The sequence below is a fragment of the Pinus tabuliformis genome, chromosome 1_2, assembly GCF_031772625.1.
Source record: "Pinus tabuliformis cultivar Carrire ecotype Pingquan chromosome 1_2, CPIR1, whole genome shotgun sequence".
NCBI classification, from domain to species: Eukaryota; Viridiplantae; Streptophyta; class Pinopsida; order Pinales; family Pinaceae; genus Pinus; species Pinus tabuliformis.
In genome coordinates, this window is record NC_142298.1 from 830349593 (window position 1) to 830368051 (window position 18459).

The 18459-nt window shown below is 36.1% G+C and overlaps 2 protein-coding genes and 1 long non-coding RNA gene across 9 annotated transcripts in view; all 3 read right to left on the minus strand.

Moving 5' to 3' along the window:
- Positions 1–2023: 2023 nt before the first annotated feature.
- Positions 2024–5566, minus strand: LOC149208483 (serine/threonine-protein kinase GRIK1-like). Its single transcript, XM_089396078.1, has 6 exons — positions 5005–5566; positions 4097–4192; positions 3806–3867; positions 3387–3502; positions 3223–3301; positions 2024–3105 (listed from the first exon to the last, which is right to left on the minus strand). Exons 1-6 carry the CDS (start codon positions 5184–5186, stop codon positions 2933–2935), a joined length of 708 nt encoding a protein of 235 aa, XP_089252204.1. The 5' UTR covers positions 5187–5566; the 3' UTR covers positions 2024–2932.
- Positions 5567–5987: 421 nt separating this feature from the next.
- LOC149208484 (glyceraldehyde-3-phosphate dehydrogenase, cytosolic-like) lies at positions 5988–7327 on the minus strand. Of its 3 annotated transcripts, none has more exons than XR_016252774.1 (5): positions 7028–7327; positions 6785–6884; positions 6404–6518; positions 6179–6239; positions 5988–6074 (listed from the first exon to the last, which is right to left on the minus strand). XR_016252774.1 is itself a non-coding variant. In XM_089396080.1 (5 exons), exons 1-5 carry the CDS (start codon positions 7135–7137, stop codon positions 6067–6069), a joined length of 426 nt encoding a protein of 141 aa, XP_089252206.1. In that variant the 5' UTR covers positions 7138–7323; the 3' UTR covers positions 5988–6066. The 3 variants fall into 3 exon arrangements, 2 of the variants coding, with proteins under 2 accessions (XP_089252206.1, XP_089252205.1); XM_089396080.1 differs by having other exon boundaries at positions 6372–6518; positions 7028–7323; XM_089396079.1 differs by having other exon boundaries at positions 5988–6077; positions 6372–6518; positions 7028–7323.
- Positions 7328–7712: 385 nt separating this feature from the next.
- LOC149208485 (uncharacterized) overlaps positions 7713–18459 on the minus strand; it is a 30800-nt gene continuing 20053 nt past the window's right edge. For all 5 annotated transcript variants that reach the window (XR_016252126.1, XR_016252127.1, XR_016252124.1 and 2 more), the window contains exon 5: positions 7713–7805. This is a non-coding gene — a long non-coding RNA (uncharacterized LOC149208485). The remainder of the gene's footprint in view (positions 7806–18459) is intronic.

Sequence of the window (18459 nt, forward strand, 5' to 3'; positions counted from 1 at the left end):
ATTTGTTGTGGTGGTCTTTAACACTACATCTAACTGGTAAAGTTTATGTTCAAAAACACTTTTTTACATTCCTGGTCTAAGTAGAAAATTGTTTTTTGTTAACCAAACTACAGAGAGCAATCTGCATGTAGAGGTTGAGTTCACAACAGGCAAACACTTCGTGAAGAAAAGGGACAAAAAATATCATAGCTTTGGGGGTGGAAAGCTTTGTCATGTTAAGGCAAAAGTTGACTCAATTCAAGATTTTAATCTCAAGCATGTCACATCCAATGAGAGTGCCTTTGATCAGGTCCGTACAGAAGGGAAGCCTATGTGTCAAAAGACTGTAATTGCAAGAATTTCAACGGATAGAAAAGCCTAGTAACTGAAACAATTGGTTCAACATTTAGTCATTCTATGTTTCTTCAATAACATAAACACTGGAGCATGGCAGATGACTCACAATGCTCACACCTTTTTAGAACATTGATTGAAGGGGATTTGGCTTACTTATTTGTTTTATATTTCATTGTATATTTAGCAAATTAAAACATAAATTATGGACTAAACAAGAACATGCCTGGGGATAGAAAATTCTTAGAAAAGGGTTGTCGGCATTCTAATCCAAAGAATTGGAAAGAATCCCAAAACTTGTCAACTTTAAATGTTGCAAGCATGCTAAATTCATTATGTGTCTTCAGTGCTTTAGAAATGTCTTAAACATCAGCTCTAGATCTTCTTCTTGTGCCTACGTGCCTACTCTTGCAACTTTCAAAGGGGTCATGCCTTTCCAGCTACTCAAAAAAATGATTTGTGAATCTTATTTTTCTTAATGTTAGATATTAATTTACCAAATCCTCAACAAATGAATAGAAAGAATTTAATGATAAAATGGAAATTTCGAAAAACATCACAAATAAAGATATAATGCGTTGAACTTACAAGCCACCAAAAAACTGGAACAAAATATCGATGGACATTATCACGACAAAATGCACACCAAGTGTAAGAAATATTATTTTCAGTGTCAACAATCTAGCACATTCAAAACTAATATTACAAGCAACTGCCATTTATGCCAAGTCTCCTTTCCTTGCACAGCATAACATCTCAATCTAGTTGCAAGTTAAACATGAAAAAAATTGTGTAATTAAAAATTGAAAAACAGTTGGTTTTGAATACATAATGAATACAAAAATTGTAATATAGATTTCAGTTTTGACTTATGAGTTACCATTTCAAGTTTGTACAATACCCGAAATTTCCAGCATCTCCCCATTCAACTCTCTTCATCTGCAATCTTCACTATCTAAGTTCCAAGTTCTAGAATAATTGCAATTTTTCTTTGAAATCACTTCCTTCTAAAGCTCAGATAGAAACATTACAATGCCTAGGAATCAGACACAAGAAGCAGCCCACTTGAACAATTAAAGTGGCCCTTGAGGGGCAAACAACTGAACACGAGGACTTTCATTTGGTTAAGCTGTCGTGACAGCGCGTACTTTTCTATCAAAATCACCCAGAGATTTGCACATGGCTCCAATTGCTTATTCATGGCTCAAGAAATTTAACTTTAGTGGTTGCCTTAACATACAACCATCTTCACTGCTGAGCTTTAACCCCACTTGCAAAAGCTTAAAATTAGAAGCTCAGACAAAGATGGATATTGCAATTTCAAGCAAAAACATGAAATGGCTATTCATACATCATTGTATAAATTAAAGCGCTGATTCCTTACCAGTTCTTATTGCACAATAATTAAATAATAGAGGCCAATATAAAAGGAATGGAACTCAATCCGCAAGCAAGGTTCCACAGTTCAATCAGCCATTTAATACCAACACTCTAATGCCTTCTTATCAGTTCAATGGATTGGTATAAGCACCAACTGGAAATCTGATCAAACTCAGCCATGTAGCAAATGAGTAGACAAAATCAGTTTAGAGATTTCCCAAAATCCTCCATTCAAAGTCGCATCTTTGGTGGCTTTCTGGTACCAATCAGCTTGTTATAGAAACCCTCAGCTCCAAGAAATCAACAACGAATCTATTGGGTTTCGTTTGTGAATATACAGATGCATCATCAATAGATAAGAATAAAAATCACAATCTAAATATGAAGCCCCATATGACCATTTTATTCAGGGATAGTTCCATCACTGCCATCAAAAACCTGGCCACACAATTAGCTTGCTTTTCTATTGTTACACTCGTCAAGTTGTGTACCACAACCATAAAAGGAAAGGTCTTTATAATATTCCACTACAAGAAAACTAACTTGACTGATTCTAGATCAATTTGAAATGGCCAAGATCTCTGCAGATATTTGGACTGGCAACCAACCTAGCTTGAAAACAGGTTGCACGAAGCCGTAAAAAATAAGCTATCATAAATAGAGTTATTACATGCACAAGGTGCTTAAAACCCTCTGCCTCACATCCCTTTACAAGGAGGATACACAAATTGCAATATTGTTTTATTGTGAATTACACCAGGGAATTCCTAGTATGAAGAACTTGATTGCTACATCTTAACAGCACATATTTTACAACAGAGACACTGAACTTGCCTGCTGCAACCTTACCAGCACATAATCTGCAACTGACACACCGATATCTTGAAGAATTCCCCCAGAGCTCTTGACAGTGAAGTGCTTTGAAAGTTTGAAGTTTGAACATTAGCCACCATATCATGTGATTCTTGATTATTATTTGCATGGTTAGAACTATCAAATAATATTCCTTTGAGGTCCCAATTGCATTAGAAGGAAGTCCAACTAAAGCATGTCGTTGAATATCTAAAGTCATACAGGCAGATACAATGTACAAGCATCATAGAGCAACTCAATATAAATACAATGAGAAAAGGAACCCTCTCTTCTGAAGAACCACAACATCTCTTCCATGACTAAGCAGCCATGAAATATGTAAAAATAAAAACCATAACCATCCCTGTTAAACTGATTCTGACAATGCTTCAGAGGAAGCTACAGTTTGCTCATGATGATCAGAATGATATCTGGAGCTACCCTGTTCACATTTCCCCAAAACCTGCACAGTTGACGTGAAATCCTTCATAACCCACGGATGCCTTGCAACAGCCTCTAAGCTCATCCTTTTCTTCGGATCTATGAAATCCAATAGTGGCAGCTTGATTATTATGGTGAATTTCAAAATTTGCAGCAATGCAACTCTTAAAATTAAAATCTGCTCTGTAAAACATTCAATTGAGAAAAGTCACTTACCCTTGCAAAGAAGACCTTCGAGTAAGTTTGCAAGTGTTGGATTCATATCCTCTGGAAGTACAAGTGGATCATGAACAATCTAAGCCACCACTAGTAACAACAAAATAAGTATTTCCCTCCATCCGGCCTGTTTGAAAAGTCAAAAGCAGCAGAGATTCATTTACCTTGTCATATGTGCCTTGCAAGGAGTCACCAATGAAGGGATAAGAACCTAACACCATGCAGTATAGTGTCACACCCAATGCCCACACATCAGCAATTTTACCATGATATGTCAAGCCTATTGAAAACAGGCAACAAAAATTGTCAGGCCTATTTTGACAACTGAAGTATCTGTCCTTTAACATGTGACCCTTTCTTCCTTTCCTCTGGTCTTTCATTTCATTGAACAGGCTTTTATTTACAAGAGAACAAGCATGAATTGAAAATATAATATATGTCGAGTATAAGAATGTAATCTGACAACAAACAAGATGGACAATATATCATCGAAGATATGAATACAGTACAAATTAGCAGCAATGATTGTCCAAATCTTGAGCAGACGGTATTTGTATAACTAGCAAAGTTTCAAGCACTCTACCTAGGCAACATTCTGGTGCAGTGAAAACAGGAGTACCAGGAGACCTTCGAAGCTTATCATTGCTGCCCTGTATACATCCAAAGGAACATTGGATTTTGTAAAACATTTCCTCCCAGTAACTGAATCCTCATTGTCCAACGTTAACATTTAATAAAAAATACTCACCTAACAATAGTCAACAGTAGGCATTTGTAATTGTCTATAACTATCAAAAGGTGCAGTTTGAGAGGTCATGTTTAGAACACATTCACTATCAGAAAGGAAGGTACACTCAGAGAGCAACTTTCTTACCTCAAACATCCTGCTAACACTGAAGTCAGAAATCTTAACTGTTCCATCGCTGCCAACCAGAAGGTTTTCTGGTTTGATATCTCCATGAAAGATATTCTGCACAGTAATTTTCAGGTTCCCAACTAAGAAAGTGGATGGAGGCAAGTCCAAATTTAACACAGTAAAAAGAAGATAAGTTTCAATATTAAGCTATTTTATTTTTCCAACAATAGAGAGAATGATTGGTATTCTCCTTCAAATTGTTTTAGTGAAAACAAGGTATGCAATATGTAAATATTTCAAAATTTGGTAACAAAAAAATGGCAGAATCAAAGCTTGAATAAAACCTTTTATGATTTATCCAATGAAATGAAGGAAAAAAAAGAACAAGATATTGAAAATAATAGTAATAGATTCTGAATTAGTTCTAATACATTCAATAATCCTGACAAAAGCTTGAAAAAACTTCAATGATCAGTGCTCTTTATATGTTTCTCCCAATACAAAATTATCATTCCCTGTTCAACAAAGGTAGTGAAATGATGCCTAAGCCTGTGAATGCATTGGACCGCTGATAAGTACAATTCTTAACTTTAGAGAAGTATGAGTGAAAATTCTGACATGAGTGAGAAAGGATTTTTCTCTTCTGGAATTGGAAACAATAAATCTTACCCAATATACTATATCTTCTTCAAGTTCTTAAAGTTTTTTGGGTTGTTAGTTGTCAAGTCTCTATATGGCACAAGGTTACCACAGCGTCCTCTGTGTAACCAAGAATTCCTTTCAATTTTCCCTCAGATTCCTCCCTATAAAATGAAATGAACCATATATAGTTAAAATGAAATACACAACCTTGAAACTTATTCCTGACAGAGATTGTATATATCCTCTTCCCTTCCTCTTCTTAGGGGGTAACTGAGACTACTTACTTAATGGCCGCCTTGATCTCGTCATAAGTGGCAGACTTCTCAAGTCTAACAGTGAAATCAACAACTAAAACATCTGGTGTGGGTACTCGGAAGGCCATTCCAGTCAACTTTCCATTGAGAGCTGGTAGAACCTTGCCAACAACCTTCAAAAATACAATCACAATTAGTAGCTGTGAGAACATAAAAGGTGATGCTGGTGGGGATTCATATTAACAAAATTAGAAGAAAAATATGCAGAACCCAACTAGATTACAGAGAATTAACCAATTGCAAGTACACAGTTAATGTTTCTCCAAAGAAATCCAACAAACAAATAAAACCTAATCACCCTAAGCATGGGACAATATGATAAAATGCGAAAATTAGGTAAGAAATAAAAAATATTAAATTCAAATGGGATCCAATGTCAAGCAACTGTGTTGTTGTGCCTACTATAAAGAAGTGGTACTTCCCAATTTCTCTCCTAACAGTCACCTAACTGTCAAGGGTAACCATAAGGATGAACAAACACCAGTGGAAAATAGAAACAGACAAGCTTAACAAAGTGGGCTATACAAAGAGATAATTTGGATGTAAAGATAGGAAAATCGTGAGCCCTAGGTTTCGAACAACAGTGCACTTTCATGACTGCGTGAAAGTAATGGTAACAAGCTGTATTTTGTCACTTGACACGGGAAGGTGGTAGTATCACTGTTTGTTGCTCAGGTAAGACCCTGGTCATACTAAGTTTTGTTCAGGTAAGGTCCTAATCATAACTTCCCATGAAGAGAAGACATTTCAGACATTTCAGGTTTCTCAGGGCTATCTTGAAGCAGCTGAGGTAATTTTTATACATGAAAAGAATGACCAAAAGAATTGTCTCAGAAGTAAATCAATAAAACTAACCTTATAAAGTGTTTAATGTGAATGATAATCACCAGAATAAAATATTTACTGATGGTTTTAAATACGTTTAATCATCATTGGTAATTTGTTGCTTCCTACCTTAGCTGCTCCTGTACTGCTAGGAATAATGTTAAAACCAGCTCCTCTATCACCTCGCCAGTCCTTGTTTGAAGGCCATCAACTATCTTCTATGTTGTTGTTTACATACAGAAACATAAGTCAATGCAGCTTGAAAACGCCTTGTATCAATAAAATTCAAGGGCATAATACTAGTTCATAGTAAGTGTACCTGTGATGGAATGGACAGTTGTCATGAGACCTTCAACAATGCCAAACTTGTCATTGATTACCTGCCAGAGAAAACAGAGTGTTTTTGTTCTCTTTTAACATATAGTTCCTCCCCAGCAATATGTAATTTTTCTCATATAAAGACACCTATACAATGAAAACTGTGATAATTTAGTAAAAATATCATTGCAAACCTTAGCCAAGGGAGCCAAGCAGTTAGTAGTACAGGTTGCATTTGAAACAATGTTCAAATCAGATTTGTATTGGTGCTCATTAACCCCAACAACAAACATAGGTGCATCCTTGCTTGGAGCTGAGATAACAACTTTTTTAGCACCTGCCTATTAGAAATCAACAAAAAAAAATTATTATATGGAGTCCAAATTGTAATTTCCATTGTTGCACTTTATACCGTTTGAAATTTACAAAATTAGATATGTTAATAGCCTTTAGGGAGGGAGCGGTATTACATGTGACAACTCCTTAGTTACCTCAAATATCATTTATCAACTTTTAGGTACATTGTATTTTTAACTAGTAGCATGTCGGATAAACTTTGAAGGAAAAAATCAATTATAATTGAATTGTGGAATGGTAATATTCAAACCTTCAAGTGAGCAGTTGTTTTCTCTTTGTCGGTGAAGACACCTGTGGATTCAACCACATACTCTGCGCCGACCTCGCCCCATGGTATTTCCTCAGGATTTCTATAGTTTTCAAACCAAAATGTGAATAGTTAGACAAATGGGAACAAATAGACAATGTCAGCACTTACACTCTGTTCATGCCTAAGCTCAAGCAATAATTGACCTAAGAAACTCTCATTGATCTCCATAAACAAGTGTTTTACCTGAAACTGAACATAGCAACAGATTTTTCTCCAAAGAGTAAAGTTTTCGAGTCTTTGACCTTGACTTCATGATGCTTCCACTGTCCGTGGACACTGTCATACTTGAACATATAATTTTGAAAAATAACAAAGGCACAGAAATTACTGCAGAGATCTTGAGTGGGCAAAATATGGTAGAAGAAAGCTATCAAACAAGTTAATAAAATCTTCCTGTTTCAGTTTGTCCGTAAAACATAAATGCTGTTGGGAATAAATCGAAGAACAAAAAATGCAAAACGAAGAACAATCTTCAGGTAGACGATCCAAAATTCATCAGGAGAATGATGTGCAGGCAGCTTCCAAATTAGCAACTCCATGCTCTTCTGATACTCGATTAAACAATTTGCAATAAGATACATATACTATAAAGAAAACATTGTAAACATATCGATAGAATCCAAAGCAAATTTAAACTGCATGTACATAACGAAGAGAAACTGTTCCGGGATGATATCTATGAGGCTTCTTCACACCTCTGGTCGTGGGAGCAGATTTACGAGGCTTCTTCACACCTCTGGTCGTGGGAGCAGATTTACGAGCAGCCTAATTTAAAAAAGGAGCTTCAGAATAAAATGCCACAATAAAAACAGCACGCCTCAATTAACTCCACCAAAGATGCAACGGAAGAAATATAGGAAAGTCGTTACCTTTGTTGCGAGCTGCTTCCTTGGAGTCTTTCGTCCGATAGATTTCCATGTTGTCTGCTTCGTACGAGCCATGATTCAAGGAAAAGAGCGATCTACAGCACAGAGAGCAAGAACGAAAGCATAAGACCAAAGCCCAAACATCAAAACAGAAAATCCAAAACCACAACAAAAAATTACTATCAATCTCTTTCAAAAAACCACTTTTAGGCAATCCAATCACGATCACACCGCCTTAAATAAAATGGAGATTTTCCCGTACTAAACCCTCGAAAACAAATTTGAAGAACAAGGAAAATAGGAAATCAAAGCAGACATATACTCTGTGACAAACTAAAATGGAAATAAAACATGGATCCTAACCCAAGAACAACCACAAACCCTAGGAAACCAAGAGAATTCACTAATTCAAGAACAATCTGACATAGACTTATGAAGTTGGAATTGTTGAATTTTTATAAAAGGCTGGGCCACCTTCTCGGTGGCTATTTATTTCAAAGCAAACCAATCAACATGATGCTACCAATCAGCATGGTGCTTATCGAAAAATGTTGATGAACTACATTAGATAGTAACCAAATTACTGGAAGTCGGAAAAATGAAATGCTTGACACATTCAACAATAAGGCTCAATGCACTGTAGCAATCACGTTGTTATTAAGAGGGAGAGATTTATGTCAAGCATCTCCACAGTGCAGAGCTACCTTGATTTTCTGCACGGTACAGGATATGAGGTTGTTCACTGTCTCCACTGATTCTACTGTGAGTTTGGCTGTTGGCAAGCTGTTGACTAATATCTGGAATTCAACTGTTAAAAGTGATCCTCCCACACGCGGGCTGTTGACTCCAACGCCCTTTCCAGTAGGGTTTAGTGCAAGGGGCCTGCATTTACAAGACATAAACTTTAATACCTAACACGTTAACTATAACATTAAAACTATAACCTATATGTACCTAAATTGTCTTAACATAGTGAAGGTAAAGAAGAATCAAGTGTATGCTTTCACAACCGTAATTGTATGCATTTAAAATTTTAGAGATTAGTAAGTTCTTTTCTAATTTAACCCTAGATGCAATAACATTAAGGAACAAATATAAGTATGCCTAGCTGGAAAAAAAGGTAACAACATCTACTAAGGTATGTCACATCTTATTTTTATTCCTTACAAACCACCTAGATCGAGAAAAAGGCTAAGACTAGTTTCCTTTAAAGCACTGTAGCTCATAAAGGTAGGAATTAAAAGCAAAAGCCTACAAAAGAAAGAAATAAATCTTACAAAAGTAGGACACCAAAGCCTACGAAAAAAAGAAATAAATCTTACAAACATTATGATGAAGAAGGAATTCAATACCCATTTAGGAGATGAACAGAAGAACATGACCTCCATTTTTACTAAAATCACCACAAATATTGATAATTACTCTAAGTACACAATGTCATTAGGATATTAATTCAATAGTAGGGTGTTCAAAAAGTCCCTTTCTCACTAACTTTCTCCCTCTTTTATAGAAATTTTCAATAGTGACACTTGGCACCTCATGCAAAAATAATCATTTTCTTTATTCCAATAATGCCTGCAATAAAAGATTTATTTTACACAAATCAAAACAAAATTTATTTTCTGTTGAATGTAACTAAAACCAGAATAACAAAATAACAACTCAAACCCTTTTGTAATTAAGAACTCCATTGGTCATATGGTGCTCACATATGCAATTTTATGAGCATTGTATAAGGACATATCATACCTCCATGCTAAGGGAAGAGGTTTGGGCTAAGTTACAAAAACTTTTCAACAGGTTCATGGAAGCATCTTCTTGTCGGGCATTATGTCCTCACCATTGAATCATGGCCACTTGTTAGTGCATCGATCTTTCTGATAAGGATTACGTTTTGTATCAAAACCCTTATAGATGGATCATGTGCTGTGTCAAAGAGCCAAGAAATATCTAACTAGATAGGATCCAATAATCTTGAGAGACTTTAGATAGGATCCAATAATCTTTGTTCAAAAAATTAATATATAAAGGGAATATTTTCTAGCTGTGCGTAGATTTTTTTTTTCCAGTTTGTACAAATTTCTTATTCTTGTTAACTTTCAGATTGTTCAAAAGCATTCTCTCCTGGTTAAATATCATGGATCAAAGATGTTTATCTAGATTTCAGACATGATAAATATTTACAGGAAATGTAGATCCTTTTGAGGTTGAGCCAAAGTTGGCATGCCATGATCAATGCTCCATCCTGTATAATTTTTTTCAGTTCATTAATGAAATGTAAGATGCATTTCCATATATATATATATATATATATATATATATATATATATATATATATATATATATAAACGCAAAGAACCAGATATGCAGCAAAGATGTGCCAAGATATATTTTCTTTTCAGATAATTACAGAATCCAGATATGAGACTAGTGCTCCGTGATGCAAGCAGATCAAGAAAACTTCTCGCAGATGCAGAGCAGGGAGATCTCGTCTCGTCTAAAACTCAAAGAACTCAAACTTCAAAATACAGACTATAGAGTTAAACTCCGTGATGCAAGCAGATCGAGAAAACTTCTCACAGATGCAGAGCAGGGAGACTTCACTCAGAATACAACACTACTCAGACTCTCTCAAAACTCTCAAGACTCCAATGCCCCCAATGAGCTTACAATGCTAGTATTTATAATATCCTAGCAGGTCATCCGGTGAAAGGTTTTACCGAGAACTTGAAACTTTAAAAGATTCGTTAGATCATCATGCAAGATGTCTATCACGAATCACTAAAGAACTTTGTACAAAAGTAATGAATAGTCCTAAAGATTCGGGCAAGTGGGGACAACCACTTGTTATCTCATCCCTTGGAGGCTAAGCCATATGGGGACCGAATCATGACATCTCTGAAGTGAAAAGATGGCCGGAATCTAGGACGTCGGCTCTTATACAAAAGTAATTACACAGTGGAGATTTTATTCGGAGTAAATCCCACGCAAACCAAAGAACAACAAGATAAAGTAATTACACAGTGGAGATTTTATTCGGACTAAATCCCACGGAAACCGAAGAGCAGTATATGTACAAATAAAGCATGATATGAAAGGATTTCATTTGATTGATCCCTTCAATCAGTCACTGTTAGCCCTGTCGTCATAATCATGTGCATGAGTATCTGGAACAGCTGGATTATTATGGCCAAGCCTGACTTGGTCTTGTTCTATTAATTCTTCAATTAGCTCTTCATTGTTTGGAGCCAGCACTTCGTATGGGACAGATTCATCTAGCCAATATGGTGCTACATCTCTGGTACAACAAAAGAATGGAAATGTGAACATGAATGTTGGCCTGTCATGTGGGTCCACTGATATCAATCCTCTGAATCTGACAGAAAGCTTAAAGGATTCATATTCTTCATTAGGAATGACAATTGTGTGTTTGTGGATGAATTCAAACTCTAAGACGAAATCATTTTGGACAGCTACATGCATTTCCCAATGAAAGATTCTGACAAACTCAGCAAAAGTCCTATCGAAAATGCTTTTAGCTCTAGGCAAATATCTAAACATGAATAGCTTAAACCATGGAATCCACCAATTGTTTGAGGGATCTATAGCGTTAGCATAAAATATGACCTTAACCGAACCATGTATCCTAGCTCTTTGGTGAATGGAAAAGTAATCTGCCCATGTCCAGTCAGTATTTTGAATACACCCAAAATAAACAGGATCTGGTTCCCTAGACAATGCATAATAAACACGCCATGGCCTAATCCTATATGGTAACTCTTTTGCATATGACCATCTAGACTCCTCGGAGTCAAGCCATTTTTGCAGAATGATTTGTCTTAAGCATAATGGCAAGACTCGGACCTGTTTTGATAGACATTCTAGACAAAACTCATAATGACAGTTACTACAGACTGTAACATACTTAACTCTTTTAGACTCGACATGACTGGACTGACTTGTGGAAGCTTCGTGCTGGTTAAGTGTTCTGAACATCTTGATCTCCTTGGTTTCTTGAGCACCTTCTCTGGTAAGCATGTCAGCAAGATAATTTTCTGCACCAGATTTGTAAACAATATCAAAGTCAAAACCTTCTAGCCATAGTGCCCATCTTAGTACTCTGGTACTGCCTTCTTCTAACAACCTTTTGTTTGCCAACATCTGTTTCATATGCTTTAGATCTGTTCTGACAATAAATTTAACACTTTTCAAGAACAAGCGAAATCTTTTTATTCCTCTCTTTACTGCAAGTATTTCTTTATGAGAAGAAGGATACTTTTTCTCTGTGTCATTAAAAGATCCTGAGGAATAGGCACAAACCAATTCTTTTCTTCCATGCTTTTGTAGCAAAACTGCAGCCCAAGTGTGATAAGAAGCATCTGTTTCAAGTATAAAAGGAAGATTAGTATCAGGAAGCTTGAGTTTTGGCAAATCATTAAGCTTACTCTTAATACTAATTACTGTTGCTGTCATTTCATCTGTCCATCTGACACCTTTCTTCTTTAGTCTGTCCTGCAGTATATTTGTATCCTCTTATTGGTTAGCATAAAATTTTCTTATATAATTTAGGCATCCAAGAAATCTCTGCAGGGTCTTTACATTGGCAATTATATCAGGAAACTTTAATAGATGGATTAGCACATGTGGCTGAAGTTCTACATGTCCTTTTTCTATGTGTAAACCCAAGTAATCAATCTTGACTTTTCCAATCTGAAACTTCTCTTCTGAATCTGAAAGTACTAATCCATGCTTATATACAAGTTGGTAGAATTGTTCTAAATGGATCTTGTGCATATTTACATCTCTGCTAAATACAAGCAAATCATCAATATATACAATAATGTACTCTACCCCACCAAAATGTCTTCCATCCTTTTTTGGAATTCAGATGGAGCATTTTTAAAACCAAAGGGCATCACAGTCCATTGATATTGGCCATGAGGAACAGTGAAGGCTGTTTTATACCTGTCATCAGGAATAATACCAATCTGCCAAAATCCACTTTTAAGATCAAACTTGTTGAACACATTAGCATTAGCAATTTTGGCAAGTAATAATTCTTTGTTAGGCAGAGGATATCGAATAGGAAGAAGAGCATCATTCAAAGCCTTATAATTAATCACAAGCCTTTTCTTGCCCCTTTTCTGCTCACTATGCTTATTGACATAAAAATCCGGGCAGGCCCAAGCGCTCTTGCAGGATTCAATAAGCTTTTGTTCTAACAATTGTTCAATTTCTGCTTTGCATAATTCTTGCTCTTTTGGACTCATATGATTTGCACTGGCTTTTTGTGGCTTAGGAATATATCCTTCTCGGTAAGGTAGTGCAACAAAATACTTTTCTCTTGCCCAAAAAGCATCTGGCCTACTTGAAGTACAATCTGCACGAAGTTTATCAGAAATTTGTTGCAAAGTTTTGGGACCATGTAACTCTGCATTTTTTACGATCTTATTAATCTTGGTCAGATCTTGCAGACTATACTAGAGAGGATCCTTTTCTTCAGGTTGCACATTAATTTTATAGTCACTAGAAGCAGGGACTGTGATAGGACCAGCAGTGGTGGAGAATGTAACATAATCTTGTCCGAAAGTGACTGGCAAATATTTCTTCAGAAAATTTTGTCCTAACAGAACATCAACACCAGTATCAAAACTATACAAAGTGACAAAAACCTGGACATCGTTCAAGAAAATAGGAAATTCAGGAGCTATGTGACTTATTTCCATTAAATCACCAGTGATAGCCCTGAATTAGAGTTTAGTAGGCTGCCAATAATAATGGGGAATAGCTTTATATTTGCAGCAACTACTCATAGCACCAGAATCTATTTGAGCATCCAAGGTATACTGTTTAATGCTAGGGACTTTAATTCTTATTGGAATAACTACTCTATCTCCGATGCCCATAACATTAAAAAGCTCAACATTTTTCTTTGGGGATATTTCTTCCATGACTGGCACATTTTTCATCAGTAGGCTGGTTAATTCGGAATTACAATCATCATAATCAGAAATAAGCATTTGAAGTTTGGAAGACAACTGTAACATTTCTGACCTTGTATGGTGAATTGAAGATTCCAAATCTGTGATCTTCTTTTTAAGAGCATCAATTTGATTCATACCTGGAGATACTGAAATCTGCAAAGGTCTGAACATTGAATCGAACTCTTTTTCGATGAAGTCATCATCATCTATTTCTTCCTCTGAAAATTTTTCTTTCCTTTTGGATGCCAGTTGTTTCTCAAGATTTTCAAGTTTTTCAGTCAATCTTCTTCTTGCCGTAAACTGAACTGGATCTAACTGTGCTAGATCAGCTTTGACTGCTGCAATCTTTGCTTGTATCTCTCCTGAGGAATTCAAACTAAACATTTTAATATCAGGAATGAAGGTTTCATCAGAATCAGATGATTCTGAATCAATTGTTAATTTCCTGATTTCAGAAATTTCACTATCCGAAGATTCTGAAGAAGAACTTGAAACTTCAAAATATTCTCCATCAGAATGGGATATGAGATCCCAATCTTGTGGATCATGTATTGTAGAAAAGATATTCATTATCTTCATCTGCTTTTTATCCTTTCTTTCTCTGCAAGTGTTAGCATAATGACCTTCTTTACCACAAATAAAACACACACCTTTTTTAGAAGGTTTTGATCTTTTCCTAAATACTACCCTTCGTCCTTTAAATGATCTTTTGGAAGGAAAGTATTTTTTCTTTTTAGGAAAGTATTTATCAGCCTTGCAGGAGCAAGAGTTATCAAACTTTGTCTTTTTAGAAACCTTTCTTTCACTTTTCTTGTGACAACCAAAATTATAGGTTTCTTTGAAATTATTACAAAGCTTTGTGCTAAAGTGCATCTGTTTTGAAAAATTCTTCTTGGATTTGCTCTCTGCACATTCTTTCTGCAATATTGTGACAATCAATTGGTGAATAGCTGCAAATGATTGTCCTTCCAAATTTACTTTATGATCTGCTATGTACTGGTTAATTAGATCAGGAATTTTTCCAGGCATAGACTGGATGTAATATCTCAGATAGGCAACATTATGTGGATCACTAGCCTGATACAGAAGTTTTTGCATAACACAAAAATACTCTTGCAAGTAATCAATGTCGCATAACTTCTGGGAGAGAAATAACTGTGAATGATGGGCTGAATCTTCAGGGACTAATCCAACAAATTCATGTTTTAAAGCTTCAAACAGTGCTCTTAATGGATCAGTACTATGTTCAACTATTTGATCTTTCTCTTCCTCTGCAAGCCTTTCCCACCATTGCTTTAGTATGCCAGTAAAAGACCATACAATCTGAGTAACTACATCAGACCATGACACTTTGGCTTCGGCTTTCCTCTGTAACGCCCAAGCATGGACATTATGCAAAACAGCAATTACTTCATTATAATCAAGGCAATCAATATTTACTAACAATGAATTTCCATATCCTCTGGAAGCAGGATTGTCTAGCCTTATAGGTACAGATTGCATATTTTCAGTATATCTGCTGAACGGGCTGGATGTTGATGCTTCATGTGCATTGGTATCACCGGCACCTCTTTTCCCTTTGTTGGAATGGAAAAATGAATCACTTCTGTCTCTTTTAGAATTTGATTCACCATGTGTTTGCTCACCAGTTACTCCTGACATGGCCATTATTGAAGGAGCAGATGGTTGGCCATTTTGTTTCATCAAAGAACTAAGGCTAACATAGTTCTTTGGTAGTCTTAGACTTTCAACAGAAGGAATATCAGCTAGTCTATTCTTCATCAACTCTGTCTTTTCTCTAGCTAGATTGATTCCTTTCTTGATCTTCTCAAGTCTGGCTTTATCTATATTCTCTATCCCTTTAAAAAGAATTTGCTTTGATTCATCAGGTTTGGAGGAGAATTTCAGCTTTGAACTTAAGACATCTACTTCTCTATAATGAGGTGGAGAAGCAGGAGTGGGGAGTGCATTTGTAAGATGTTCTAAAGACTTGGAGATAATACCCATGTTTGACTGAATATTATTCAACTTTTGTGTGTGTTCATCTTGGATTCCCAATGTCTCAACATAACCAGTATGCATCTTTTTGATGTGCTCTTTGATTTCTAAAACATCTCGGGCTATATCATCAATATTCTGAAGCATACAAACTATTTGGTAGTTTGTATAATTATGCAGCTTTTCATTTTCATTCTGATCTGGATCAGAAGATGCTTTCATAGATAACCATTGGAAATCTGCTTTCTTCGTTCCATTGCTAAATGTCCTTCTAGAATTTCCAGATTCTAAATATCTTTCTGGTATTTTTGCAGTAACTTCTGACTGAGCTCTAGGAAGTGAGAAACTTTTGATATCAGGTATAAAGACGTCAGAGCTAGGAGATTCATCAGTCTGGAATGTAGAAGATGAAGATGGAACACAGAACTGACAATCATCAGGTAGCTGAGAGGTGGATTTTCTATGATCCTCTCTTGGAGCAGAATGTCTTGATGATAAATTTCTAGGAACAGGGGGTATCTGTGGATTCCTACCACCCAAGATTGTAGATCTAGGGAAGGATGACATAGATCTAGTAAGTGAAGGAGTGGTAAATTTAAGACCAGTGGATCCGTCAGGATGATGGATGAGAGACAATTTCGGAGGAACTTTAGAGGTTTGCAGTTGAGGATATTTCTGTGAAAGTGGAATATAAGTACTATTCCATTCATCTGGTAGAGTACATTCTGCAAAACCAATCTGTAGGGGAGCAGTGTTACCAGGGCCAACAATAACACCTTCTTTTAAAGCTCTACCAGTTAATTTTGGATTCAGAGGAGGCATGGAAGTGGAGACGAATCTCAGGCATGTAGAAGCATGGAGCTGAGCGATCTGTGACTGTGGGGCAACATTAAAACCATAAAACTGAATATAAGCATTCAAGAATTCATTGATATAAGGGTTTGTCAATGAAACTTGGTACCTAGGGATAACTGATGACCAAACAGGGCCATTATTGAGGGGACTTTGGAATCCTCCCAATAAAGCGTCATCGAAGTTATTCATTCTTGTATCAAGGACACATGTCAAGCATGAAGTACTTAGACCAGGATGGACTAGAGGATTAATTCCAAATTGTACGATACCGATATGGATATATCTATAACCATTTTCTAAACCCCATTTGATATCTTCTGGCTGTATTAGTGAGATTTGATATACAGACTGGCCAGACTACCAAAGAACTATGTTAGCCTTAGTTCTTTGATGAAACAAAATGGCCAACCATCTGCTCCTTCAATAATGGCCATGTCAGGAGTAACTGGTGAGCAAACACATGGTGAATCAAATTCTAAAAGAGACAGAAGTGATTCATTTTTCCATTCCAACAAAGGGAAAAGAGGTGTCGGTGATACCAATGCACATGAAGCATCAGCATCCAGCCCGTTCAGCAGATATACTGAAAATCTGCAATCTGTACCTATAAGGCTAGACAATCCTGCTTCCAGAGGATATGGAAATTCATTGTTAGTAAATATTGATTGCCTTGATTATAATGAAGTAATTGCTGTTTTGCATAATGTCCATGCTTGGGCGTTACAGAGGAAAGCCGAAGCCAAAGTGTCATGCTCTGATGTAGTTACTCAGATTGTATGGTCTTTTACTGGCATACTAAAGCAATGGTGGGAAAGGCTTGCAGAGGAAGAGAAAGATCAAATAGTTGAACATAGTACTGATCCATTAAGAGCACTGTTTGAAGCTTTAAAACATGAATTTGTTGGATTAGTCCCTGAAGATTCAGCCCATCATTCACAGTTATTTCTCTCCCAGAAGTTATGCGACATTGATTACTTGCAAGAGTATTTTTGTGTTATGCAAAAACTTCTGTATCAGGCTAGTGATCCACATAATGTTGCCTATCTGAGATATTACATCCAGTCTATGCCTGGAAAAATTCCTGATCTAATTAACCAGTACATAGCAGATCATAAAGTAAATTTGGAAGGACAATCATTTGCAGCTATTCACCAATTGATTGTCACAATATTGCAGAAAGAATGTGCAGAGAGCAAAGCCAAGAAGAATTTTTCAAAACAGATGCACTTTAGCACAAAGCTTTGCAATAATTTCAAAGAAACCTATAATTTTGGTTGTCACAAGAAAAGTGAAAGAAAGGTTTCTAAAAAGACAAAGTTTGATAACTCTTGCTCCTGCAAGGCTGATAAATACTTTCCTAAAAAGAAAAAATACTTTCCTTCCAAAAGATCATTTAAAGGACGAAGGGTAGTATTTAGGAAAAGATCAAAACCTTCTAAAAAAAGGTGTGTGTTTTATTTGTGGTAAAGAAGGTCATTATGCTAACACTTGCAGAGAAAGAAAGGATAAAAAGCAGATGAAGATAATGAATATCTTTTCTACAATACATGATCCACAAGATTGGGATCTCATATCCCACTCTGATGGAGAATATTTTGAAGTTTCAAGTTCTTCTTCAGAATCTTCGGATAGTGAAATTCCTGAAATCAGGAAATTAACAATTGATTCAGAATCATCTGATTCTGATGAAACCTTCATTCCTGATATTAAAATGTTTAGTTTGAATTCCTCAGGAGAGATACAAGCAAAGATTGCAGCAGTCAAAGCTGATCTAGCACAGTTAGATCCAGTTCAGTTTACGGCAAGAAGAAGATTGACTGAAAAACTTGAAAATCTTGAGAAACAACTGCCATCCAAAAGGAAAGAAAAATTTTCAGAGGAAGAAATAGATGATGATGACTTCATCGAAAAA

Bases quoted from the DNA above. Each gene is read 5' to 3' on its own strand.
- LOC149208483 (XM_089396078.1), bottom strand. From the start codon at position 5,186: ATGTTCTCACAGCTACTAATTGTGATTGTATTTTTGAAGGTTGTTGGC. The intron at 3,868-4,096 runs GTAAGAAAGTTG...TATACAGGGCAG, and splicing joins GTGTTAGCAGGATGTTTGAG to CAATGATAAGCTTCGAAGGT. The intron at 3,106-3,222 runs GTAAGTGACTTT...TGGATTTCATAG, and splicing joins CGAAGGTCTTCTTTGCAAGG to ATCCGAAGAAAAGGATGAGC.
- LOC149208484 (XM_089396079.1), bottom strand. From the start codon at position 7,137: ATGTTCAAGTATGACAGTGTCCACGGACAGTGGAAGCATCATGAAGTC. The intron at 6,519-6,784 runs GTTTGAATATTA...GATTTCTAATAG, and splicing joins AAACAACTGCTCACTTGAAG to GCAGGTGCTAAAAAAGTTGT. The intron at 6,240-6,371 runs GTTTGCAATGAT...TTTCTCTGGCAG, and splicing joins GCTTGGCTCCCTTGGCTAAG to GTAATCAATGACAAGTTTGG.